Source organism: Erithacus rubecula (assembly GCF_903797595.1).
Source record: "Erithacus rubecula genome assembly, chromosome: 16".
NCBI lineage: Eukaryota > Metazoa > Chordata > Aves > Passeriformes > Muscicapidae > Erithacus > Erithacus rubecula.
This window is the reverse complement of record NC_136668.1, coordinates 17,385,909-17,411,551: the sequence shown is the minus strand read 5'-3', so window position 1 is coordinate 17,411,551 and position 25,643 is coordinate 17,385,909. Positions and strand designations below refer to the sequence as shown.

The 25,643-nt window shown below is 48.6% G+C and overlaps 1 protein-coding gene across 2 annotated transcripts; it reads left to right on the top strand.

Moving 5' to 3' along the window:
* The first annotated feature begins 25 nt into the window (after positions 1 to 25).
* On the top strand, positions 26 to 25,289 carry LARS1 (leucyl-tRNA synthetase 1). Of its 2 annotated transcripts, none has more exons than XM_079319710.1 (32): positions 26 to 296; positions 1,102 to 1,220; positions 2,506 to 2,593; positions 3,103 to 3,183; positions 3,610 to 3,750; positions 4,404 to 4,565; positions 5,194 to 5,306; positions 5,705 to 5,768; positions 6,263 to 6,330; positions 6,690 to 6,915; positions 8,295 to 8,382; positions 8,467 to 8,543; positions 9,186 to 9,239; positions 9,832 to 9,972; positions 10,664 to 10,741; positions 11,598 to 11,683; positions 11,773 to 11,838; positions 11,932 to 12,014; positions 12,603 to 12,741; positions 14,155 to 14,367; positions 15,209 to 15,266; positions 15,995 to 16,058; positions 17,529 to 17,712; positions 17,905 to 17,995; positions 19,001 to 19,141; positions 19,624 to 19,764; positions 19,838 to 19,948; positions 21,202 to 21,312; positions 22,615 to 22,719; positions 23,426 to 23,521; positions 23,799 to 23,931; positions 24,920 to 25,289. In XM_079319710.1, the coding sequence occupies exons 1-32, from the start codon at positions 291 to 293 to the stop codon at positions 25,123 to 25,125; spliced, it is 3,534 nt and encodes a 1,177-aa protein (XP_079175836.1). In that variant the 5' UTR covers positions 26 to 290; the 3' UTR covers positions 25,126 to 25,289. The 2 variants fall into 2 exon arrangements, with proteins under 2 accessions (XP_079175836.1, XP_079175837.1); XM_079319711.1 differs by having other exon boundaries at positions 66 to 296; positions 19,841 to 19,948.
* Positions 25,290 to 25,643: the final 354 nt, after the last annotated feature.

Below are 25,643 nucleotides of genomic sequence, written 5' to 3'. Positions count from 1 at the left end.
AGCGAGCACATGAACCCGCAGCGACATCTTGGGGGGGGCGCTCTTAAAGGGCCAGCGTGCCGGCGGGCGCGCACCCCGGACGGGCACAGCGCGCTCGTTTCCCCGTCCCCAGCCGGGACAAGCGGCCGCAGCCATCGCTCCGTTCGCTCTCCCTCCCGCGCTCCTTCCCTCCCCTCCCTTCACGCTAAGGAGGGCCTGGTGTCCCCTCGCCCGCTGCCTTGGTACGGCCCGGGCTCCCCCGCGGGCTGCCGCGTTGGCACGGCCCGCGCGGCCCCGTCCGGCGCGGCAATATGGCGGTGAGTGCGGCGGGCGGGCTCCGGCTCTGGCTCCGGCTCGGGCTCCCGCCGGCTCCTCGCCTCTCCTCAGGGCCGCTCCTCGGTCTCCGGACAGAGGGTCCCACAGCGGCGCGTGCCGGGCCTTTGCCTGGCGCCTGTGGCCCCTTGGTGAAAAGATCTTAGGGTTGTCTGGTTTCGATGGGAGAAAGCTAAATCCTCAGCCTTTATGAGTGCAGAACGTGTGTGTCTGTGATGCGGGTATCCTTTAACAATTCTTGTGTGTGATATGGTGAAAGAAGGGCCTTCGGAATGCTTTCCGTGAAGCGCAGTGCGGGTGTTTCCGAGCACAGGGAGTGCTTATGTACAGGAGGAGGATGCATCGCACGGGCTTATGGAGAGTGGAATAACACCAGAATTCTATGCTTGTTTCCACTTAGGACTTATATCCCTTGTGCCTCCGCAGCTGAGAGCTGTCTGCGTTTGTTCCTGATTGGAAGACGGGCAGTGTGTGTGTGTGTGTGGTGGCTGCAGAGCCCCGGCCGTGCAGCGGCTGCTGACGCGCTCCTTACTCACCTTAGGCCCGGGTTCAGCGGGCTGATCTCGGGACTAGGCTCACTCACCACGGCTGATCTCGGGACTAGGCTCACTCACCGCGGCTGATCTCGGGACTAGGCTCACTCACCGCGGCTGATCTCGGGACTAGGCTCACTCACCACGGCTGCTCTGAGCTGCCCCTGACCCAGGAGGTGGCAGTGCTCTGGGCTCGGTTTCAGCGTTATTTCTTGCCCTGTTCAGCCAGACTCCTCTTCCTTGCTGTGTTGAACAGGAGCGTAAAGGAACAGCGAAAGTGGATTTCCTGAAGAAGATTGAAAGAGAGGTCCAGCAGAAGTGGGACCATGATCGAGTGTTTGAGATCAATGCTGCAGACAGGAGGGACCAGAGGAGGTATTGCTGAACTCGGTTTTTACTGCTTGAAATGCCTTTTCATTCAAAATGTGGTGGGGGGAAAAGTGCCCCCTTTGCAGTGAGCAGTATTCGTGGCTCAGCTGCAGGGACCTGCTCACACCTTGTTGATGTTTCTGATGACATGAAGCTGCTGAGTTCCAGTGGGATGAGAGAAGCTTTTTCATTCCCTGGCAGTGTCACTGCCCTCTGTGGTCTGAAAACCAGCTTCTCTTTGGTGACTGGTGCTGTTGGACGTGGAGGGGGTTCCTCAGTGAGCCTGAGCCCTCAGATTTCCCTTGGGGAAAGGTGTGCTGCCCTGCCTCACAGTCACAGCAGTGTCACCCAAATTCCTGTGTCCTGGCTGCAGCCCAGCCTCTTGTCCATCTGTGGGGCTGGAGGAAGGCCAGGCCTGGGCAGGTCCTGGGTGTGGGGACAGTGGAGGAGCCACCTTGGTCACCCCTGGCTGCAGCCCCAGAGGGGATGGAGCAGAGCTGAGGTCAGGAAGAGCCTTTCACAGTGCACACAGGGCTCTGCACCTTGGGGGAGACCATATGGCTCTTGCTTTTATTTCTGCCCCAGAGTAAACCCTGAGGGATTTGTTTATCCTCTGGGAATGCACAGCATGCTTCCAAATAGTTCCTCTGGAACTGGTGGGGTCCTTGCTCTTCTCAGGTGTGCAGAGCCTGCCTGGGGGAATGAGTCCTGTGGGAAGGTCTCTGACTGCAAAAACAGTGACCTTGGCAGTGTGAGGTTAATATTTGGTGTGTGGGAAAGTCAGACTAAACCAAGATAAATAACTGAAGTGGTGTAACAGGTGGCAGGTTCTTAAATTGTAGATTTTGTGAGCAAACAAAGACTTTGCCTTTATTCCTGCAAGTTAATGGGTGGAGGGAGTGTGTGAAGGGAAGAGACAAGGTGTGAAGTAGAGTGCAAAATGAGGTAGAAATGGAGTGCCCTAAATGTAAATATATTTTTAGCTGCTTTGGGAGCTCAGGTTCCAACCTGTAATATGTCTTTGAAACATCCTGTAACAATAAATGCATGGGAAAGGAGTGATTGCTTGTAATGTGCACTTAAAATTTGAACTCACAGAGAGAGAGATTAAAAAAATGACTTCAAGTCTTTGCTATAATTAATTTGCAGAAGCAGGGTTAGAATGTGTTACCTTTGGGAACATGCTATATCTATTTCAATGTTTCTGTGTGATGTCAGTCCTGCTTGTGCATCATCTGATGGTCATTTACAGAGCTAATTACGTGTTTTAATTATCTGGCTTTCTTCCCAGCAAAGGGAAGTACTTTGTTACCTTTCCTTACCCCTACATGAACGGCCGCCTGCACCTGGGACACACATTTTCCTTATCCAAGTGTGAGGTAAAACTTCTCCTTTGCTGATACCTTTAAATGCTGCTCTAGAAATTGCTGATTTTGTGTTCAGTTTTGAGCTAACAGGATGCCATGTCATTTAGTAATGACTTATTAAACTTTCCCTTTTTCCCCCCACATTTTCAGTAGGGATATTGCTATCTGAAGGGAAATTCCATTAATGTAATTTTTAATTTGATGAGGTAGAGCTGCAGGTGTTTCCCCCATGTTCTTTGAAATGACATTTTCAGGCGATAGTGCTGAGTGGCTCACCTTTCACAGGAGGCCTGTCCCTTGGTCTGTGCTTGCTGTGCCCCGTGTGGGAGCAGGTTTGGGGCTGGCTGGTGGAGCCAGCCTGGCAGAGCTCTGTGCAGGCACAGGGCAGGCCTGGAGACAAACTGCTGCTCCCCAGCTGTGCCAGCTGCCAGGGGCTGCAGTCAGGGGAGGGTTCCCCTGGGTTTGAGCAGCTGCTGGCTCAGCTGGGGCTGCTCCAGCTGTTCCATTTTCCCTGTCTGTAGTTTGCAGTCGGGTACCAGAGGCTGAAGGGGAAGAGCTGCCTGTTTCCCTTTGGGCTGCACTGCACAGGGATGCCCATCAAGGTGAGAGTTTTGCAGTTGTTTGGGGCTGTTTCTGATGGGGTTTTTATCCCTAAGGCTGCTTGCAGTCTTGCTTACTGTCCATCCCCAACATCACTTAGTTTATTTAAAAACTTACCAAGACAGTGTGATTTGGAACCTGAATTTGTAATCAACGTGTTGTGTCTGAGCTATAGCTTCACTTTAGATAGAAAACTAAAAAAAACCCACTAGATTTTACCTGCTGTATCTTTTCCTTTACAAGAAAACCCTTGCAGTAAACCTCTTCCAGCCTGGAAGGAGTTCTGAAGTGGCAGGATCTCCTAGATGTTAATGCAAGGTCCAGAAAAAGTTTAAAGCATGGGATGCAGAATGTTATCAGTAAAACCCAGTCCTTGGCTGTGCTTGCAGCCAGTGCCCTGTCTAACTCACTCCAATAACTCTGTCCAGGCTTGTGCAGATAAGCTGAAAAGAGAAATGGAATTGTATGGTTGCCCACCAGAATTTCCTGATGAGGAGGAGGAAGAGGAAGAAAGTTCTGGTAAAAAAGAGGAAGAAATTATCATCAAAGACAAAGCAAAAGGCAAAAAGGTAAAGTTTAAGCCAAGCCTTCCTGGACTGAGAGCCAAGCTTTCCAAACTGCAGTGTGCACATTTTAGGCTTTTCCTCCTTTGGGCTGACAGAAATCTTGTCTGATTGTAGCCTGGCTTCTCAGAGGTAGAGCATGTGTATCCCTGCTGTCTGGTTATTGTTTTTTCAGTTGGTATCTAGCCTGTTCTGTCTAGATAGGCTCAGGAGATTCTCAAGGGACAGCAGCTGGGACAAGTCCCATGGGCAAAGTGACAGCAGCAAAGGTTTTTGGTACAGGGTGCAGAGCTTTCCACCTTTCTGTGGTGCACAATCCCATGGGTTTGAGCAGGGCCTTGGCAACAGGTAATTCTCTGCCAGGCTGTTGTGGCAGAGCCTCTGCAGGTGTTCTGGACATCAGCATGCAGCAGTTGGGAAGAGGAGGGTTAGGGAATGAGCAGGGAGTACAAGGTATGGTGGAATGGAAACTGTGAATACAGGGTGTGGAATGGGGCTCTAATCAATTACCCTCACTGTTAGAGGGAGGATGTGAGAATATTTATATTAACTTGTGTATCTGGAATCAGAGCCCATAACGTTAGCAGAGCTCAGACAAATTAACAAATGCTCTTTTGACAAGACTGTGGGCTTCTTCCTAATCCCACTTGTTGTTTCAGAGCAAGGCTGCTGCCAAGACTGGCTCTTCCAAGTACCAGTGGGGGATCATGAAGTCTCTGGGTTTGTCTGATGAAGAAGTGGTCAGTTTTTCTGAAGCTGAGCACTGGCTGGATTATTTTCCTCCCCTTGCTGTGCAGGATCTGAAGAGCATGGGACTGAAGGTGACTGGGTGCTCCTATCTCAGTTTTACTGGCAGCCATACCTGTGTTGTTACTGTGTTTGGGTGAGATTTTCTGTGTAATACCAGCATCATTCCAGGAATGTTTCTGATAGTTATGGAATTAGTCATTTAACATTTTAATGGTCTTGTGTGATAACAAGTGCTTTCTTATATAGAGCTTATAGCCTGTACAGTGGTCACAGATGGAAATGAGCCAAATAAAGACATTATCACCTAGGGTACCCATGTGAGATAACTTGTCTGTAGTCAGTACTGACAGTAATTCTGTTTAACATCACATTCTTCTTTCTAAAAGTACTTGTCCTGCTGACAGCAGATTTTTGCAAATGTGGAGACATAAAGATGATGAAACAAGGCAGTGCTGAAATTCAGCTTGTATGGTTGGTTTAAACTACTACAAAACCTCTGAACTTCTCAGTCAGTGGAAGGACCTGGAGTCTTTGCTGTCCCTGCTCTGTGTGGTTAAGCTCACACCCTTTATGGGATATGTACTTGCATTGCCTTTTTGGAGAGAAAGCTATTTTTGTTTTAAGATAATAGTTCTGGTGCTGTGAGATTGCTCTGGTTTCTGGTTTGTGCTCACTTGCTGGGTCTCCTGCCCTCTCCAGGTGGACTGGAGGCGTTCCTTCATCACCACTGATGTCAACCCCTACTACGACTCCTTCGTGCGGTGGCACTTCCTTACACTGAAGGAGAGAAACAAGATTAAGTTTGGCAAAAGGTGAGCTGCCCCTCAACTCTCAGGTTTTGGGAGTGTGGATGAGCTCAGCTGTCCCAAAGACAGAGCCCTGAGGCACATCTCTAGAGTGTGCATTTAACTCAGCTGGAACCAGAATCTCCCATTGCTGGTCTCTGCTGTGTTGAAATGTAGTTGTTGTGCCACAAAGTGTGTGAGATTTGTTTTCTGGGTTTAGTTTTTCTGTGGGTGGCAACTCCAAGCAAAATGGGTCAATTCTGAAAGCTCTTGGGAAAACTGAACATTGGCACTGGCTACAGATGCACACAAAAATTGAAAATGCCATTAAGAGATCTTTTTTTTTCTCAGAGAGCTGTATTTTTTTTCTTACTGCTCTGTACACTATTTTACCCACTGCTAAATGAAGATACACCTTTTTCTAGATACACAATTTATTCCCCTAAAGATGGGCAGCCTTGCATGGATCATGACAGGCAAACAGGAGAGGTAATATTTTTACTTTACACTTTTGTACATTGCTCATGGTCTTAAATACTGAATGGAAAGTACATTGTATGTTGGAGCAAAACATGGTTTGGATGTGCAGAGTCCCTGTCTCAGCTGTCAGTGCATGTGAAAATTGAGTGACCTGCTCTCTTGAGCAGACCTGGCTGGAGCTGTGGGTAGTATTTTCCACTGGAGCTGTTTCTGTGCTTGTTTGGCAGCATCACTCTGTGTTATTGTCTGTTGACACTAAATAAACTGTTGTTAACTTAGATGCTGCTGAGACCATGTCTGTGACAAGTAAGTTTTTGGCTGTAGAAACATAGAACAGCCTCTATGCAGTCTGCATTTCAGTGAACAGCCTTTCATATGAATGGAAATAGGATTTACTCTGAGGAAATAGTGTTTGGATTAGGTTCCTGCAGAATAGGATTTATTTTCTTTCCTGTTAAGTGAGTTTCATTTATTGATTGTTGCATTGTTTATGGGAATTGCAGGGTGTTGGGCCTCAAGAATACACACTGATAAAAATGAAGGTGTTGGATCCTTACCCTGCAAAACTGAGGTAGGTGAATATTTTAGTGGCAGATGGGCTCTGTCTCCTGGCCAGAACTGACCATTGAATTAAACAGTCTATTTTGCCTAATGTAAAATTCATTTCCACCTGGTTATTTCCATCACTTCAAAGACCTGATCAGAATTTTGAGCTGCTCTATTTGCCGTGTGTCCATGGAACTCAAGATTTTAAATTAAAAAATAAAAAAGAGAAAAGGGCAAGAAAATGAAAAACCCACACTGAATGGATGAACGACCCACTTTTGTCCCTTAGGGAGCATTGCTTGAAAGTTGCTGCTAGTTTAAAAGCATGTTCTGTATGTTTGGAATGGTTTTGTTTTGGTAACTTCCAGTACATTCTCCCCCCAGTGGCTTGAGAGGCAAAAACATCTTCCTGGTGGCAGCCACGCTGAGGCCAGAGACCATGTTTGGGCAGACCAACTGCTGGCTGAGGCCTGACATGAAGTACATTGGCTTTGAGACTGGCCCTGGGGACATCTTCATCTGCAGCCAGAGGGCAGCCAGGAACATGTCCTACCAGGGCTTCACCAGGGACTGTGGCGTGCTGCCCGTGGTCAAGGAGCTGATGGGAGAGGTGAGGGCTGCCCTGCTGGGCTCTGCTGGGCTCTGCTGGGCTCTGCTGGGCTCTGCTGGGCTCTGCTGGGCTGCACAGACAGGGCAGCAGCTGCTGCACACATTGGGGTGCTGGAATGGTGGCACACAGGGCAAGCAGAGGCTTTGGGGTGCTGGAATGGTGGCACACAGGGCAAGCAGAGGCTTTGGGGTGCTGGAATGGTGGCACACAGGGCAAGCAGAGGCTTTGGGGTGCTGGATGGTTGGTGGCACACAGGGCAAGCAGAGGCTTTGGGGTGCTGGAATGGTTGGTGGCACACAGGGCAAGCAGAGGCTTTGGGGTGGCTGGAATGGTGGCACACAGGGCAAGCAGAGGCTTTGGGGTGCTGGAATGGGGGCACACAGGGCAAGCAGAGGCTTTGGGGTGCTGGAATGGGGGCACACAGGGCAAGCAGAGGCTTTGGGGTGCTGGATGGTTGGTGGCACACAGGGCAAGCAGAGGCTTAGGGGTGCTGGGATGGTTGGTGGCACACAGGGCAAGCAGAGGCTTTGGGGTGCTGGAATGGTTGGTGGCACACAGGGCAAGCAGAGGCTTTGGGGTGCTGGAATGGTTGGTGGCACACAGGGCAAGCAGAGGCTTTGGGGTGCTGGAATGGTTGGTGGCACACAGGGCAAGCAGAGGCTTTGGGGTGCTGGGATGGTTGGTGGCACACAGGGCAAGCAGAGGCTTTGGGGTGCTGGAATGGTTGGTGGCACACAGGACAAGCTGCAGGCACTGCCCTGGCCAAGGCACAGCTGCTGCTCTTAGCTGGGGACAGATGCTCCTGGTCCCTCAGCATGATGTGGTGGAAGGATAGTGTTAGGTAATACTTTTCTGCTTGCTGGGAAGGGTGAATGGAAAGGGAGGGTCAGTAGGAATAGCTAGCAAGGGCTGTGTGGAAAAGGCTTTTGTTGGTACTGACATTTCCATGTGTCAATGAAGCTTTCTTAGCTGAGTAGTGAATGTCAGTGGTTTTGGGATTTGCTGCCCTTGTGTGCTTTGTGTGTCATCAGTGGTGTTTATCCATCCTGATACAAAGCAGCTTCAGATACTTGGGAGCAAACTGTCCTTCTTTTCCTTTCCCCATTCCACCTGCTAGTAGTTTGAGTTTCTTGGTGTTTGGTGTTTGACTTTTCTACCAATAAATAACCTATATCCTGTCTGTAATAGTACCACACATTTTCATACTGTGCACTTTCCTCCTTGTCTATCTGCATATAAAAATGTATTTAATTTGTCTGTAATGTGTCAGGAAAATTTACAGCAAATATGAAGAATATTGGCCAGGAGAGCTTACTCTGCTGGGCTGAAAGGCCCTGATTTATGTAATTTATGTAATGCTGTTCCTCTGTCCTGCTCAGGAGATTCTGGGTGCTGCACTTTCAGCACCCCTCAGCACCTACAAGGTCATATATGCCCTGCCCATGCTCACCATCAAGGAGGATAAAGGTAATTCTGCAGCAGAGCCTGTGGGATGGGCACTGCCATTCAGCATGTGGGCACTGATCCTTTCTTCTGTTTATCTTTGCCAAGGAACTGGAGTGGTGACAAGTGTTCCCTCAGACTCTCCAGATGACTTTGCAGCCCTGAGAGACTTGAAAAAGAAGCAGGTCAGTCTGTTAGCTGAATTGTTTCCTTTCCCTAGGGAGGAGGGTCAAAAGTGGATATCCAGTGGGTAACATAAAACTTGCTTTAATTGGCATTTTGCCATCTCTAACTTGAAATCAAGGCAGTGAAAAATAAATGAAATTTAAATCAACTGGGCTAGGACAAACTTTTTTTTTGTTATGCTTCAAGTCTGAGTTTTGGATGAGAATCATGTAACTTGTGCTGCACTTTAAGGTAGAGAACAGCACCAGTGAAACAGAAATGAATTCCTGTTGTGGAAATGACTTCCAAAAGAGAGATTAAGATTCTTTATGAATTTCAAGTGAGACTGAAAGTGGTTGTGTCTAACAGCAGGAGCACATCAGTGTCTGAGCAGCTCTCCCTGGCTGCTGAATTTTTGTCCATTTATTTCAGAGCAATATCAGTTTTTCCCCTTTTAAAAAATGTAGCCAATTATAGCAGAGAATCACCTGGAAATGAGATGGGGGTTGAGCTCAAGTGTCAGAAATGGTGAGAGGCCAGGGAGGTGATTTGTCTGATTTGCAATAAAACATTTTGTACAAAAAAGACACTGCAAATAGATAAAAACCTTTAACTCTAGAAGACTTCTCTCTACTGTTTTTATTTTTCTTCCAACTGTGAAGGCTCTGAGGGTGAAGTATGGCATCAGAGATGAGATGGTCCTGCCCTTTGAGCCGGTGAGTGCCCCAGCCTGGCCTGTCCTGCTCACTGCTGAGCACAGCCTGGGGCTCTGTGCCCCTTCCACACTCTGTAAAGTCCTTCTCTGACAGAGCTGAGCAACTGAAGGTTTTCATATTCCCCTGCAGTTGCAACATTTGGTCTGTTAAAGGTTGCAATCAAGATTTGTTATTCTATTTCTATACTTCCGAGAGAAAGGGAAGTACCAGTTTTTATGGGAATTATTGTTTTGGGAAATGGAGTGCATCATTACACTGATAACCTGTTGGTTGATTAAAGGTTAGTGCCCTCATGGCTGGATTAGGAGGGTGTCTGTTCAATGCCCAAAGCTGAAGTCCCTCACTGTTAGCACACCTGGAGGCTGAGGCAGTTTTCACTGGAAAATGGAAATGCAGGTTGCAGGTGCAGGCAGCCCTTGGTTCACCACACCAGCTGCAGCCCTGGCCATGGGTACAGCTGGGCAGCTCAGCAGTGCCCCTGGGCTGGCATTGCAGCAATCTGTGAGCCCTGGGACACTTGGGTTGGCTGCTGTGTCTGTACAAGGTGGCACCAGGAGCAGGAGGGGTTTGACTGCCCTTTGTTAATTCTCAGGTGCCCATCATTGAAATCCCAGACTTTGGCAACCTTTGTGCTCCATTTATCTGTGATGAGCTCAAAATCCAGAGCCAGAATGACAGAGAGAAGCTTGCAGAGGCCAAGGAGAAAGTGTACCTGAAAGGGTTCTATGAGGGGGTAAGTAATACAGAATCTTGGTAAGTGCTTTCTTGATGAGTTTAACTAGGAGAAAAAAGGCAGGTAAAGGATTTTTAAAAAAATCTCAAGAAAGAGGGAGTGTGTCCTTTTTCCCCAGAAAAGTCCCAAAGGACTTTTCATTCAGACTCTTCCTGCAGAAAGGTTCTGCACTTGGAGGAGTGGTAAAGAGTTGGAGAAAGGTTCCACTGGTACATAGCTGTGTTCTCTGAGCATTATAACCTGGTTTCTGAGCAAGTGATCACCTGGGGAGCTGATCTGTTTTGTTGTGAGTGTAGATAGGGAAACTGATACAAAATGAGCAAAGACTTATTGTTTGCAGGTATTTTGTTTTGCTTTTGGGTTGGTTTTGGTGTTTATTTTGGTTTGTTTTTGTTTTCCTGTCTTTGCCTCAGTAGTTCACCATGTGTATTTCTCAGCTGTTCTTCTGTAAGCAAGCAATAGTTTTTATTTCTGATTCTTTACAATCTGTCTAAATGGATGCAGACATGTACAAACTGTTTTTGGGTAAAGATGACTACACATAATGAAAAACCCAACACCTGTATTCTTATTTTTTGCATGTCAAAGATGGCAGCACCTGCTACTTCCTTGTATAGATTTGAATACCCATGGCACCTATCTCTTGCTGAATTTTGAAAAAAAATTATCTCCTGTGACCAATCTTTTATAGGTGATGTTGGTGAGTGAATTCAAGGGACAGAAAGTTCAGGATGTCAAGAAACGCATCCAGAAGCTGATGTTGGATAAGGTGTGTGGCAGTGAGCACACAGCTGCTCCTGAATTGTGTTTTATCCTTTTCACAGGGCTGAGCTGCCACAGAAACCCCTGCAGCCCTCAGGGTGCTTTGGGTCACTGCAGAGAGGGACACCTGATGTTCTTGGGCTGGGTGGGCTGAGCAGCTCAGTTACAGTTCTCTTCTTCCCTGCCTTTTCTGTCTCCCTCCCCAGGATATGTTCTGGTGGTGCAGTTTGTTCTTCAGTGTTGCTGGGAGGATGCTGAAGTGCAGGACCTGAGCTGCCAGCTCTCTCTGAAGCCAGTGGGGATGTGTGATAGCAAATGCCCCATTGCTGGGCTCTTTTTCAGAAATTGGGGAGCAGTAAACAAACAGTGATTGTGGGATCCCTCTAATGAGACTCCCTGATGAGGTTTTGGGAGCATGTTCAAGCATTTAGTCATTATTCCCTTGCTGTTGTGGCATTGTTGTGTCCAGATTGTACTGCATCAGCACTCATGGTGTGTGCAGGTAGCTTTGGAGCTCAGCATCCCATTTTCCTTTGCCTTTCCCTCTCCCTCTGTCCCCCAGAGTTCCCTAGGAGCTGTTTCAATCAGGGGGCATAATCAGTGGGAATATTTTGTGCTTGTATCCTCCTTTTCCTCATGCATTCTGTGCAAAGTGCTGTGAGCTGGCACCTTAGAGAGGTTCAGAGTCAAGCCTTGCCTCATTTTACCTGAGGGAAAATACTGAGGCAGAGAGCTGGGCAGTGGGGAGAGCTATGCAGTAAGTGCTGTAAAGCAGTTTAGAATGGAGGGGATGCTTTTTGGTAAGCTGTCAGGATTTTCAGTACTTTGCTCATGTCAGCTGTGATTGCCCTTCCAACTCCTAGGGTGAGGCCATGATTTATATGGAGCCTGAGAAACAAGTTATGTCCAGATCTGCTGATGAGTGTGTCGTGGCCCTGTGTGACCAGTGGTAAGTGAAACAAGGCTGGAGTGGGAAAGTTGCTCCAATTGCACACTACTTGTTGGTTGCTGTATTACAATAGACCTCTCTGACTGTAGGTATTTGGATTATGGTGAAGAAGGCTGGAAGGAGCAGGCATCAGAGTGCTTGCAGCGTCTGGAGACGTGAGTTGTGACTGTGCCTGTGAAGGAGAGAGACTTTGCTGCTCTTGCTGGGGTCTGAGGGGGCTGCAAGCAGTGAGAGCTTCTTTCTTACAGGTTCTGTGAAGAGACTAGGAGAAATTTTGAAGCTACCTTAGGTTGGCTACAAGAGCATGCGTGCTCCAGGACGTATGGCTTAGGTAGGCTGCAACATTCCCTTCCCAGCTGGTGCTTTGTGAGGGTGGTGCTCCTTGCTTCAGTTGGAAGGCTGAAGTGCTGTGCAGCACCCCCAGGGGTGTAGGGAGGTGTGGGAACAGCACTGTCCAGCTGCTGTCTTGGCCCAGCATCCCAGAGAGGGTGTGCTTTGTGCATGGGGCTGGTGACATTTGCACTACTACAGGAGGTCTGGGCAGCATCTGGGTAGCTTTTGGTCTGGGCCATTGATTTGGAAGGGTCCTCAGAAGAGGGAACTTACACCAGTTCTTGGGCTTTCTCCTCTAATTCTGATTGGCCTTCATCTTGTGTAGCCTGGCATGGACAGCAGCTAGCAGTGCATTGTAGCCTACAGCAGATGTTCTTGAGCTGAGCTGTGTCAGGAAACAGACTGAAAATCAGCAACTGTTTGCTCTCCAGTAAAATTTTCAAATGCATGATCTAATTTTCAAACCAAATGTTTTTAAAAGCACCAGCATGAGCAGCAGTGTCTATAGATGTTGGTGTTGCACTGGGGATGATGAGCTGCCCCTGTGTCTGTGTGGGATGTGCTGCTGACTCTGCCTTCCACCCAGGGACCCGCCTGCCCTGGGATGAGCAGTGGCTCATTGAGTCCCTCTCTGACTCCACCATCTACATGGCCTATTACACTGTGGCTCACCTGCTGCAGGGAGGCAACCTCAGGGGCCAAGGGGAGTCTCCTCTGGGCATCAGGTAAGGAGAGGAAACCACCAAGTTCTCTTGTCTGCAGTTGAAAAAACACTTCAGATTGTGCTTTGAATCATCTGCTCTAATTCTGTGTGGTTTATGGACTAATTTCTGGAGTGGTTTGCATATTGGAATGGAAACTCTTCTTACTTGATGCTGTAACTAATCTGAAAACCATTTCCAAAGTAAAGATTCTGATTTTTACAGACAAAAATACCTCTGAGACTGGGCAAGGCTGTCATTTGGGCTCAAACCTCTGTAATTACAGAGAAGCTGTGCACGAGCTGGTTGTGTCTAGAAACAAGCTTTGAAGTGAGCATCCTGGGCCCTGAATTACAGATCTGATGTAATTAAGCATGGGCAATTAGAGTGCTCTCCTGTGCAAGCAGATAACATCTAACAGCCTTGGAAAATGCTTTTACTGATATTGTTTATGGCCCATCCTTTCAGTCACCTTCAGTTACAGTGGGCTTGGCCAAACACAAGCCCAGTCATAGCACAGGAATTGAAAGCACAGAGCAAGATTTGCCAGAGCCAAACCAGCAAAGCTGTGCCTGTAGGATTTATTCTGGACTGGTAGTACTGACCATCATCTGAGGTATTTTTTAATGTGTACTGGAAGTACCTGGGGTCCAGAATGCTTTTCCTCTCTGCATAGCTCAGGTCAGAGCCCCTTAGCAGCTGCTAACACATAGCAAACTTTGGCTTGCAAGTACTTCATGTGGAATGCATGCAGTATCTGGTGCACTCTGCTGAAGTTCTGAGAGCCAGCAATAAAAGTCTCTGCAGAAACAAGAAGGGAATGTGTTAATGCACCCAGTGGCCACAGAGCTGTGGGTATCAGTTACATCTCATCAGTATTTTCCTTCAAAATTGGGGATCCTCCCAATTGGTAAGATGTGTCTTGCAGTAAATGATAATTTAAAATGTTCATTCCATTTGAAGTGAGAGAAGACCACAAACATTTTCCATGTAGGATGCAGCCTTGAACTGTACAGCAGCTTTTTCCTGCCCTCCTGCTCCTTGACCTCTGGGAAGCCAGAGGGAATGGCTCCATGAGACACACAGTGGGGGCTCTGTGCTCTCCTGAGGCCACAGGGGTGCTGAGGCTTGGCTGGTGACATTTGGAAAAGAAATTATCAGGTTTCCAGGATATTCAATGTTATGCTTTACTTGGTCACTTTTTCTTAATGGGATCTTTGTTTTCTTGGGAAATCTCAAAGGGCAGTTTAAGCAGGGCATGGCTTGAGCAGTTGTGAGTTTGTTTCTGACATGGATTCACTCAGGCAAAGGCCCTGGGCACTGTCCTGTTCACTGATCCCATGGGCTGAGCTGTCAGGTGGAGCAGCAGGTTTAAGCTGCCTTAGAGAAGGTGAGGAGCTTTTACTGACTGTGCAATGTGGGACTGATTCTGTGCAGGGCCCAACAAATGACCAAAGAGGTTTGGGATTACATCTTCTTCAAGACAGCTCCATTCCCCAAGACTGAGATTCCAAAAGAAAAGTTGGACAAGCTGAAGGAGGAGTTTGAATTTTGGTATCCTGTGGATCTGAGAGTTTCTGGCAAAGACCTTGTTCCCAACCACCTGTCATACTACCTGTACAATCACGTGGCCATGTGGTCAGAGCAGAGGTGAGCTGGGATGTGATGCAGGTAAAGCTGGAGAGTTTGCAGTTCTGTTACATGTGCTGATGGCCTTTGGACTGTACAGCATTTAGAGCTGTGAGAATGTATTATTTCCTATTGCAGCTTTGATACAATTGTCTGTTACAGAAGTTGTTGAAATGGAAGGGTTTTTTGCCATTATTTCCCCTGATTTTTCTGCATTATCTTTTCCTATGGATTTCCCTGTGTTGAGCTGTATTCCTGCACTGAAATTTATGTGACTTTATTATTAAGTCTCCTCAATTCCTTCTCAGGGATGGTTAAAAGAGCCATATGTGCTCCCATGGGCTGTGCAGGACTGGCTGAGAGTCTTTGCCCATTGCATGATGCTTTTCTGGTGAAGATACAGTTTGCATTCCCTTGAACTTTGCTTTGGAGGTTGGATAAAACTGTATATAGGAAAAGTGGGTTTCTGATGTAAAGATGTTTGTGGGTAATTTAGTATCTCCTTCCTTCATGGGTAGAGATGTGGACCCAGCACTGTTGTGTGCTCTTGGGCAGTACCAGTCACTGGCCTTTAAATTAAAAACCCCTGAGTAGAGGAAGGTGAGGTAAAGGCACTGTGATTGCAGGTGCACTGCTCCCTACCTTGCATTTCAGCAATGATAATCCTTGGCCTTTGTGCTGGAGTTCTTTCCATCTTCACAGCCACTCCTTGATAGAGTTAAGACAACCCTTAGATATTTTTTTTGAAGATTCCACTTAAGGTGCTTGTCTCAAACTGGCACATAAAATGTTTGTTCCTTTTTTTTAAAAAAGAGAAAATGTATTTACTTGGCTGAAAGATTTGTGTCTTGTCTTCAAACAGAGAGAAGTGGCCAGTAGCTGTGAGAGCCAATGGACATCTGCTCCTCAATTCTGAAAAGGTGTGGTGAGCTTTGTGTGACATGGCTTTTGTGTTGTCAGAATAGGCATTTGCTAGCCAGGCTGGAAACTTGGGATGTAAGCAGAGAGGACAGTGACATTTCTTCATTAGTGCCCTCCAGCTTTTCATTCTTTGGAGGTAAAGACCTGCCTTGTCTGTGATTCTATGAATCACTTTCTCTTAAATCAGCTCTTGTGTAGTCTCACCCATTTAGTGAAGAGTTCAGTGCATTTCTGTGAAGTTTGAGGGTAATATAGAATATTTATTTAACTAAAGTTTAGGTTTTTATAGCGTTGGAGTAGGTGCAGTGAGAGGAAAAGGTTTGTGCCAATAGCTTGCTAATATGTGCAAGTTCTGACACTGCATTGAATAAAAAGTGCCTGAACCCAGGAATTAGGCCTTGGAGACTGTCTGATATGAATCAAAAAACCCCAAAACAAACCCTGGTGGAGTCCTTGAAAAATCCATACAAGGTGATCTGAAACTGCCAGTTTTAAAGTAGTATTTAAGTTTAGTTTAGGGAATTCCTGGGATTATATTTTGTGGCTGAGTGCATGCAGAGTTCAGTCTGCTTTTGTTGTAAGACCCCATTCAGATTTACCAAGGAGCTTTTTTGCTCTTTGTGATTCATGAGAAAATTGTTTTTCCCAAATCCTTGTTGGGTCTGTCTTGCTTATCCACCAACACAGGGGATGTGTGAGAAAACAAACACTCTTATCTTTCTTTCAGATGTCTAAATCAACAGGGAACTTCCTCACCCTCACTCAAGCTGTTGACAAGTTTTCTGCAGATGGTGAGTGTGTTCTGACCTGCATCTGATTGTCAGGGATGCCAGAACAACTCAAATGACTGTTCTGCTCTCAAGGGAATTTAGTGCAGTATTGAATGGCAATAAATCTGCCACTCACCACCTGTTCTTGTGGAAAAGCTGAGCTCCACTTGGAAGGTTGGGATATGTGTTGGCACACCTGGTTCAGCCAGGAGCTGCTCCTGGGGCTGAGCCCTGCAGGGGCAGAGCAGCCTGCTGGATCTTTGTGTGTTCAGAGAGATCAGAACCCAGGACACACAAAGGGATCAGAACCCAGGCACACACAGAGGGATCAGAACCCAGGACACACAGAGGGATCAGAACCCAGGACACACACAGAGGGATCAGAACCCAGGACACACACAGAGGGATCAGAACCCAGGCACACACAGAGGGATCAGAACCCAGGCACACACAGAGGGATCAGAACCCAGGCACACACAGAGGGATCAGAACCCAGGCACACACAGAGGGATCAGAACCCAGGACACACAGAGGGATCAGAACCCAGGCACACACAGAGGGATCAGAACCCAGGCACACACAGAGGGATCAGAACCCAGGCACACAGAAAGGGATCAGAACCCAGGACACACAGAGGGATCAGAACCCAGGCACACACAGAGGGATCAGAACCCAGGCACACAGAAAGGGATCAGAACCCAGGCACACACAGAGGGATCAGAACCCAGGCACACAGAAAGGGATCAGAACCCAGGACACACAGAGGGATCAGAACCCAGGCACACACAGAGGGATCAGAACCCAGGACACACAGAGGGATCAGAACCCAGGCACACACAGAGGGATCAGAACCCAGGACACACAGAGGGATCAGAACCCAGGCACACACAGAGGGATCAGAACCCAGGCACACAGAAAGGGATCAGAACCCAGGACACACAGAGGGATCAGAACCCAGGCACACAGAAAGGGATCAGAACCCAGGCACACAGAAAGGGATCAGAACCCAGGCACACAGAAAGGGATCAGAACCCAGGACACTGCTGCTGTGCATGGGCTGTGTGCATGTCTGTGCCATGCTCCTCCCATGCTCCTGTGTTTTGGGCAGTGGCTGTGCTGCTCTCCTGGTGCTGCTGTCTGTCTGGTCCCTTCCCCAGGAGGGCAGTGTTCCTCTCCCAGGGGAGGTGCCTCCTTTGAGGCCTCTCTGGCTGGCCAGGCAGTTTGTGACCTGGCTGTGCATTGGTTAGCTCCAGCTGCAGTGAGATGATGGGTGCAGGAGGCTTGGCACTCTGTGGGTGTCAGCCAGCTCATGGCAGCCAGCATGGCAGCTGGTCCCCAGGAATGTCCCCAGGGATCCTGCCCAGCCATGCAGTTGGTCCCCAGGGATGTCCCCAGGGATCCTGCCCAGCCATGCAGTTGGTCCCCCTGGATGTCCCCCTGGATGTCCCCCTGGTCCCCAGGGGTCCTGCCAGCCATGCCCCTCTCCCCCAGGCATGCGTTTGGCCCTGGCTGATGCTGGGGACACTGTGGAAGATGCCAACTTTGTGGAAGCCATGGCAGATGCTGGCATTCTTCGTCTCTACACCTGGGTGGAGTGGGTGAAGGAGATGATTGCAAACAGAGACAGCCTGAGGAGTGGCCCAGCCAGCACCTTCAATGACAGAGTCTTTGCCAGGTATGCTGCAAAGGTTAATAACACACTTTGGGCCCCTTGCAAGGGGGAATCCTGTAGTTATTTCTTTTTTAAAATTAATGAATTTAATGAAACAGAGCTCATTCCATAGTAGGTTATGGGCTTTGGCTACATTGGTGGCAGTTTTACAGTGGGCAGACTGTGCTATATTGATGTTGTCACTTCCCTCCCCAGTGAGATGAATGCAGGCATAATGAAGACAGACCAAAATTATGAGAAGATGATGTTTAAGGAAGCTCTGAAAACTGGATTCTTTGAGTTTCAGGTAGGAGGTGTAAGAGAGTATTTGTTACTTTGTGGATTTCTTTTGATCTTTCTGTCTCTGATCCTTAATTATACAGCTGAATTGGAATCAGAACTGTGCCAAGAAACTAGAGGACTTCAAGGGAATAAATGTGGAATAGTAGAGATCTGCTTGTGTCAGTTTACAAAGGTCCAGAGGAAAGCAAATGCAATTCTGAAAATAGTGCTGATATCTAATATGAGCAAGAAGCTGCTTTTAAAAAGACACTATTAAAAAGAGTGTTGCCTTTCTTTATATTTTTTGTGATAGAGGGCTCTTCATGAGAAATCCAGATAATGCATCAACAAAATTGTTTGGAAGCACAGTGCTTTTTGATAACCTCCATAAAGCATGTCTCCAGAGTGTCTGCAGAGCCATGCTGCTCCATTTAATGAATTGCACACACTCCTTCATGTGGCTGCTTTGAGATACTCAGGAGCAGGGCTAAATAGGCTGAATTGTGTGTAATGATAGATCATATTCATTGCCTTTTTCTTAGTCCTTATTAGTATCTGTATGTGAGTTATTTGGGATGACAGCACCTGATGCACAGCTGTGGCTGGTTTTGTCTTTTATGTTTGTGCCAATAAACAGTTTTTTAAAGTACCACATAAATGCAAAAATCCAATGGCCAACTGGCAGATTCACACATGGGTGCTTCAGGAAAATACAGTTCTCAGTATATATACAGGACTCAGTAATGGATTATGGCAAGCTGCTCACATTGAAGGCATGCTGGAGCCCACAGGTGTCTGTGTGAGACTCAGGGTGTGTGTTCCTGTCAGCCCAGGCTGATGGCTGTGCCCCTGTTGCAGGCAGGGCTGTTGGAGCTCACAGGTGTCTGTGTTTGGGTGTTTTTCCCTGTCAGCACAGGCTGATGGCTGTGCCCCTGTTGCAGGCAGGGCTGTTGGAGCTCACAGGTGTTTGTGTGAGACTCTGGGTGTTTTTCCCTGTCAGCACAGGCTGATGGCTGTGCTCCTGTTGCAGGCAGCAAAGGACAAGTACCGGGAGCTGGCCATCGAGGGCATGCACAGGGACCTGGTGTTCCAGTTCATCGAGGTGCAGACCCTGCTGCTGGCCCCCATCTGCCCCCACCTGTGTGAGCACATCTGGTCCCTGCTGGGGAAGGTACTGAGTGTCAGTTCTGGCACTGATCCAGGTCTGAGCTTTTATTTATTTCAGTAACAGCCATGTCAGATACTATTCATGTACAAGTAGAAATAATGTGTCAGAATCTGAGGGGTCACAGTGGCTCCTTGTCCCTGGGACAGTGACTGCAGGAGCTGGCTGTTGCTGTAGTGGTATGTGCAACTTTAATATCAGTTACTAGCACTGTCTGCTTGTGAAGGGGTGATCTGAAATTAAGTGAAACAGCACAACATTCTTACTCTTCTGTGTAAAGCTTGTTTTTGATGTGTTTAAGCCCTGTGTTTGTGGATGGCCACGTGCTAGCTGTGACTGTGTGTAGCCCTGACCACTCTTGCCAAGAAGTGCTTGCTGTCCGTGTGCCCCTGTTTGGGTGCTGTGGGTGGTCCAGGCTGGCTGAGCTGTTTGCAGTGGAGCTGCAGTGCTGGTGCCTGCTGAGTGCATTGCTGTGCTGCTGTCCCCAGGCTGGCTCCATCATGGGGGCGTGCTGGCCAGCAGCAGGGCCCGTGGACGAGGTGCTGATCCGCTCCTCCCAGTACCTGACGGAGGCGGCTCACGACCTGCGCCTGCGCCTCAAGGGCTACCAGGCTCCTGCCAAGGGCAAGGTGAGGGCTCTGCCTGGGGACCCGTGGTCTGCGCTGCCTGGGGGCTCCTTCCTCACCTGTGTTCTTTCCTCAGAAGAGCAGCAAGGAGCCTCCCCAGAAGCCTTCTCACTGCACCATCTACGTGGCGAGGAGCTACCCGCCCTGGCAGCACAGCACGCTGTCCGTGCTGCGCAGGCACTTCCAGGTGCTGCTCCCCCCCTCATCCTCACCCTCACCCTGCTCCTCACCCTGCTCCTCACCCTGCTCCTCATCCTCATCCTCACCCTGCTCCTCATCCTCACCCTGCTCCTCATCCTCACCCTGCTCCTCACCCTGCTCCTCACCCTCATCCTGATCCTGGTCCTCATCCTGATCCTGATTCTGATCCTGATCCTGGTCCTCATCCTCATCCTCATCCTGCTCCCCCCCTGCTCCTCATCCTCACCCTGCTCCTCACCCTGCTCCTCACCCTGCTCCTCATCCTCATCCTGATTCTGATCCTGATCCTGGTCCTCATCCTCATCCTGATCCTCATCTTGATCCTCACCCTGATCCTGCTCCTCATCCTCATCCTGCCTCTGCCCCTGCTCCTCACCCTGCCTCTGATCCTTACCCTGCTCCTGATCCTGATCCTGATCCTGCTCCTCATCCTCATCCTGATCCTCATCCTGCTCTGCTCTCTGGGGCTCCTTTTCCAGCTGGAGAAAGTTTATCACCTCTACCCTGTCACCAAATTATTTCAATAGATTAATTTTCTTTATGCTTTTACAACTGTCCTGGAAATTTTGATGCTTAATGAAAATGTCCCAAGGACTGTCATTGATTTGACAGTTGCATTTCATTGGTTTTGACTATCTGAGTAAAACTGTGCCTATGCTCTGTTGTTTCTTCCACTTTTAAGTGGTTAGCTTTTAAATATTCTTCCTTAGGAAAGATGGTTGGCTGACAGACTACTGCTGCCTTACTCTGCAAGGGGCCTAGAAGCTTTGTTCTAGTCCTTGAGTAAGTGTATACCACCCAGCAGTGTGACAAGAAACTGCTGAAATGGAGTAAGGCAGTCATAAGAAGAAACACATGAAGAAAGCAGAAGGATCTATGTTTCTGACATGGGGAAATTGCTTTTGGGATCCTGATAAACCATCCTGTGCTTGAGCACAGCAGGGTTGTAGCTGATAGATTCAGGAGTCCTGACTATTGCAGCTTGTGGCAATGAGATAAATATGAGATAAATATGCCTCAAGTGGAATTTGTTCTTGGGGGTACTCACCTTTGGGCATTGCATAGGCTTTTCATCTGTATTAATGTTAGATGCTGTTTGGGTTCAGAAGGATGAGAAAACTCTCTGTGGAATCAATGTTGCTGATAAACCTTGCTGGTATTTATGGGAAGGCAGGAAATGTGTATGATACTGAAGGGCAAGTTTTTTCATGGTAGCTGTTCTCCCCAATCCCTGTTTAGGCCAGTGGAGGTCAGCTGCCAGATAATAAAGTGATTGCCAGTGAGCTGAACACCTTGCCAGAGCTGAAGAAGTACATGAAGAAGGTGATGCCTTTTGTTGCCATGGTTAAGGTAAGTGTCAGAGGGGCAGTTCTGGTACAGGAGAGGCTTTTGTGGGTGCAGTGTCCCCCCTTGCCCTTGGCTTATTTGGCACCTTCAAGGCTTGTTTATAAACATCTTCTACATCTCTAGAAGAACTACAGAATAAAAATGCCTCTATGTGAATTAGGCCAGGTGGAAACCTTCAGAGGAGCAGAGAGCACAGAGCAGTTCTGGAGCTTCCTGTCTGAGTTTGCAGGAGCAGCAGGGGTGTGTCAGATCCACTGATGCAGCTGGGAAAGGTCAGCCAAGCTCAGCCCCAGGAGTTAGGGCTGAAACATTGCTGTGTTTTGGTGTCTTTAGTCTGGCAGCAGGGAGTGATCCTGGGGCACGTGGGGAAGGAGCTGAGGCTTTCCTCAAATCCTTCTTTTCCCTTCCAAAGAGCAGCAGCCTGCTTCCCACAGAGACATGGGAACATCTGAGCTTGGGCTCCCTGAGCAGTGGCTTTCTCTCAAACCAATTATTCATCAATTCCAGGGCACAAGGAACATTTCTGCTTCTGCTTCCTACTCATCAGAGGAGGGCTAAAAGGCAGGAGCACTCTGTGATTTACAAAGGGAAGCAGTTCCACGTTAAAAGGGAATCTTTCACATTGCACTGATGAGGAAACCAGGAAACCACAACCATGCTGAGGCTGACAAAGCAGAGCTTCAAAGGAGACAGCTGGCTCAGCATGTGAGAGCCAGGCAGGGAGAGATTAAACTCCAAAGAGGAAGTTCTGTTTTAGCTTAAAAAAAAAAAAAATCGTGTGGTTTTTCCACTGCCTTTAATACTGTGCCTCTTGTGACTGTTGCTGCTGGCTCTCTGCACTAATGAAGTTACTTTTATGTTAAGGTACAAAGTGCTGGTTATTTCCCTGCAGAGAACTCTGAGCACGTCCAGGTGTTGTGGGCTCCTCCTTTATTTTAAACTGGGTCATAAACCTGAGTTTCCTGCTGTGAAATACCACTGAAATGCTGACTGATTTTGTGAATTCTCAACCTGCACATTAAGTAGGGATTTAAATAACTGTGAATGTCAAACACCTTTTCAATTCTATATTAAAAATGTGTTCTAATTGCTCTTACTCCTCCCATCAGTGTCATCAGCTCCCTGTACAAGAAGCCCTGTTACAAGAAAATTATTGCTCCAATGTTAATGTTGTGCCAGCAGAGAGCTCTCAGATTTACAAGCCTATTCTTTTCATGACTAATGGGGATAGTTTGCCATTTTGAAGCATCATTTTACTTGCAGCCTTTAGAGGGTTTTAATACTTTTTTCCCCCCTCCCCCATAGGAAAACTTGGAGAAAAATGGTTCTCGTGTTCTTGATCTTGAGCTGGAGTTTGATGAGCGTGCAGTGCTCATGGAGAACATTGTTTATCTGACAAACTCCCTGGAGGTTGGTACAGGCTTGGCACCCACTGCTTGGCATTTATTGGGGTGGCTGGGGCAGCCTTCCCCAGGGCTCTGAGCCTCTGCATTGATTTTTGGGTGGGTGTCACTGCACACACAGCTGCTTTTCACTGCACCTCTGCCTGTAGCTGTGACAGTGACATCCACTGGCATGTTGGAGGAGACATTTTTCCCTGAGCCAGGCTGCATCTCACGTTTCCAGCAGAAGAAATGAGAAGGAGCTGCATGACCAGTGGGTCATGCCCTGAGCCTGGCATGTTCCCATGCAAGGAGCAGGCTCTGGCAGGGCTGTCCCCACTGTCCGTCCAGGCTGGCAGCAGCTCTGCTGCTTCATAGCATGAGCAGAATGCAGTTTAATAGGCAATGAGGGGACAGCTCAGGCATGTGGTGTTAAAAAACCCCAAACCAAACAGCAGAACAGGGATACACTGCTGGAACTGCCAGCAGGGCTGGGGTCTCTGGGGTCCCTGTCCTCTGAGCCTGGCAGTGGGGTCTTGGGCACTTCACACAAGGAGCAGGTGACCCTTGAGGCCCCTTCCAAACAAGGTTTTGGGGTTCAGATGTGCTTCTGTTGCTTTGTCAGTGCAGGTTTGCTTCCCCCTTTCCTACATGAGCAGCTGTTTGATGGGGCTGCACCCTCTGCTCTTCCCTCTAAAGCCATTAAACTCCTGCTTGTTCCCTCCTTCTGGCAGCTGGATCACATTGAGGTGAAGTTTGCATCTGAAGCAGAAGATAAAATCAAAGAAGACTGCTGTCCTGGAAAACCATTTTCTGTATTCAGAACTGAGGTAAAATCAGAAATTCAGATATTGGAAGTCTGAACTTAATTTAAAAACTAACTTGAGACTTAACTTTTGTAACTCTAGAAATGTCATTGATTTCCCTAAATGTATCTCAAACCTTGGGCTGCACTTTAGAGCTGGGGCAGTGCTGGTACCCAGGTTCTAAAGGGATTTTTTCCCTCTGGAAGGTTTGTTGCCAGCAGATGTTGATTTGCTTTAGTTTCATGTTTCTGCTGAGGGATCACATCACAGGCTGTCCTTTGAGGTGTGTTGTTTCTCACAGCCTGGGGTGCCTGTGTTCCTGGTGAACCCTCAGCCCTGCAGTGGCCACTTCTCCACGAGGATGGACATCAGGCAGGGGGACAGCAGGGACAGCATCGTCAGGCGCCTGATGAAGGTGGACAGAGGCATCAAAGGTAGCAGCTGTGCCACCTGCTAGGGGCACAGGGGCAGGGCTGGCACCTGGGCAGGGCTGGCAGTGCTGCTGCTGCAGGCAGTGAGATGCAGCAGGGCTCCCTGCCAGCCCCAGATGGTGTCAGGGTGCTCTGGGGCTGCACTTGCTGCAAGGCTGAGCTGGGGGCTCCTGGGCCTGCCCAGCAGCTTATTGGGGTGCCTGCTGACAGGGACTGCACTGAAACACCTCTCACCGTCCTCCCAGTCTCTGCAGCCCATTCCTCAGAAAATGAGGAGTAACTGCAGGGTTACTCTGACCTGCCCACAGCCAGATTAAGCAAATTCAGTGCTTGGAATGTGGCACTAGGAGCTGGTGTTTCTGTGTGTTTTATCCCCGTTTCTGTGTGCTTTATCCCCGTTTCTGTGTGCTGTATCCCCGTTTCTGTGTGCTGTATCCCCGTTTCTGTGTGCTGTATCCCCGTTTCTGTGTGCTTTATCCCCGTTTCTGTGTGGGTTATCCCCGTTTCTGTGTGCTTTATCCCCGTTTCTGTGTGCTTTAGCCCCGTTTCTGTGTGCTTTAGCCCCGTTTCTGTGTGCTTTAGCCCCGTTTCTGTGTGCTTTAGCCCCGTTTCTGTGTGCTTTAGCCCCGTTTCTGTGTGCTTTAGCCCCGTTTCTGTGTGCTTTAGCCCCGTTTCTGTGTGCTTTAGCCCCGTTTCTGTGTGCTGTATCCCCGTTTCTGTGTGCTGTATCCCCGTTTCTGTGTGCTGTATCCCCGTTTCTGTGTGCTGTATCCCCGTTTCTGTGTGCTGTATCCCCGTTTCTGTGTGCTGTATCCCCGTTTCTGTTGGTAACTCTGTGTGAGCACTGGGGACATGGTTGTGTTGCTGTGAGCTGTAACAGGGCAGGTGTTGCCATCAGAGTTTCCCTGGGGCAGGTGATTAGTGCCAGGGCTCAGCAGTGCTGTGGCTGTCTCTGCTCACTGCAGACTGACCAGCTGCTCTGTCTGTGCAGATCTCTCCAAAGTGAAGCTGATGAGGTTTGATGATCCCGTGCTCGGGCCCCGCCGGGTTCCCGTCCTTGGCAAAGAGGAATCAGGAAAATCTCCCATCCTGGAGCAAGCCACCTTCCACATTGACCTGGCCCAGAGGCACGTCTGTGTCACTGAGAATGGCCTGACCAGGGACATTGGGGACACCATTGTTTACCTGGTCCACTGAGCTGCCCCTGACAGGGCTCCTGGAGGGACTTTGAACATCTCTATTAAACAGGGGGGAGAATTTGTTCTGTAAAAAAACCAGCCCACCCAAACCAACCTGAGTTCACATGTGTGATGCCCCTGCTCTTTTAAACAGAGATTTAATAAAGTTATTTTCCTCTGGTGCTTTGGCTTCTCTTGAAAAGAAACAGTTCCCCTGGAGCCCCTTCCTTTCCAGCTGTGGGCAGGGTCTTCAGAAACAGATGTGAATGCCATGCTTGGAATTCCATTCCTTCCTCCAGGGAGCTGCTGCATCCAGCTCAGCTGCAGGCTCTAACTGGAGAGCCTGGTGCTGCCTGCAGCTGGAACTGCAGTGGCACAAGGCAGGGAGTGTGCTGCTGTCACCTGGGCTGCCTCAGAGTCCTTCTGCCACTTGCATGTCTGAGGTCTCTGCACTGTTTGTTCTTTCTGCCTGTTCAGACTTTCCATTCCATTTCACACTCACAGTCAGGTACCCCCCTCCCCCTGCCATCTGTTCCC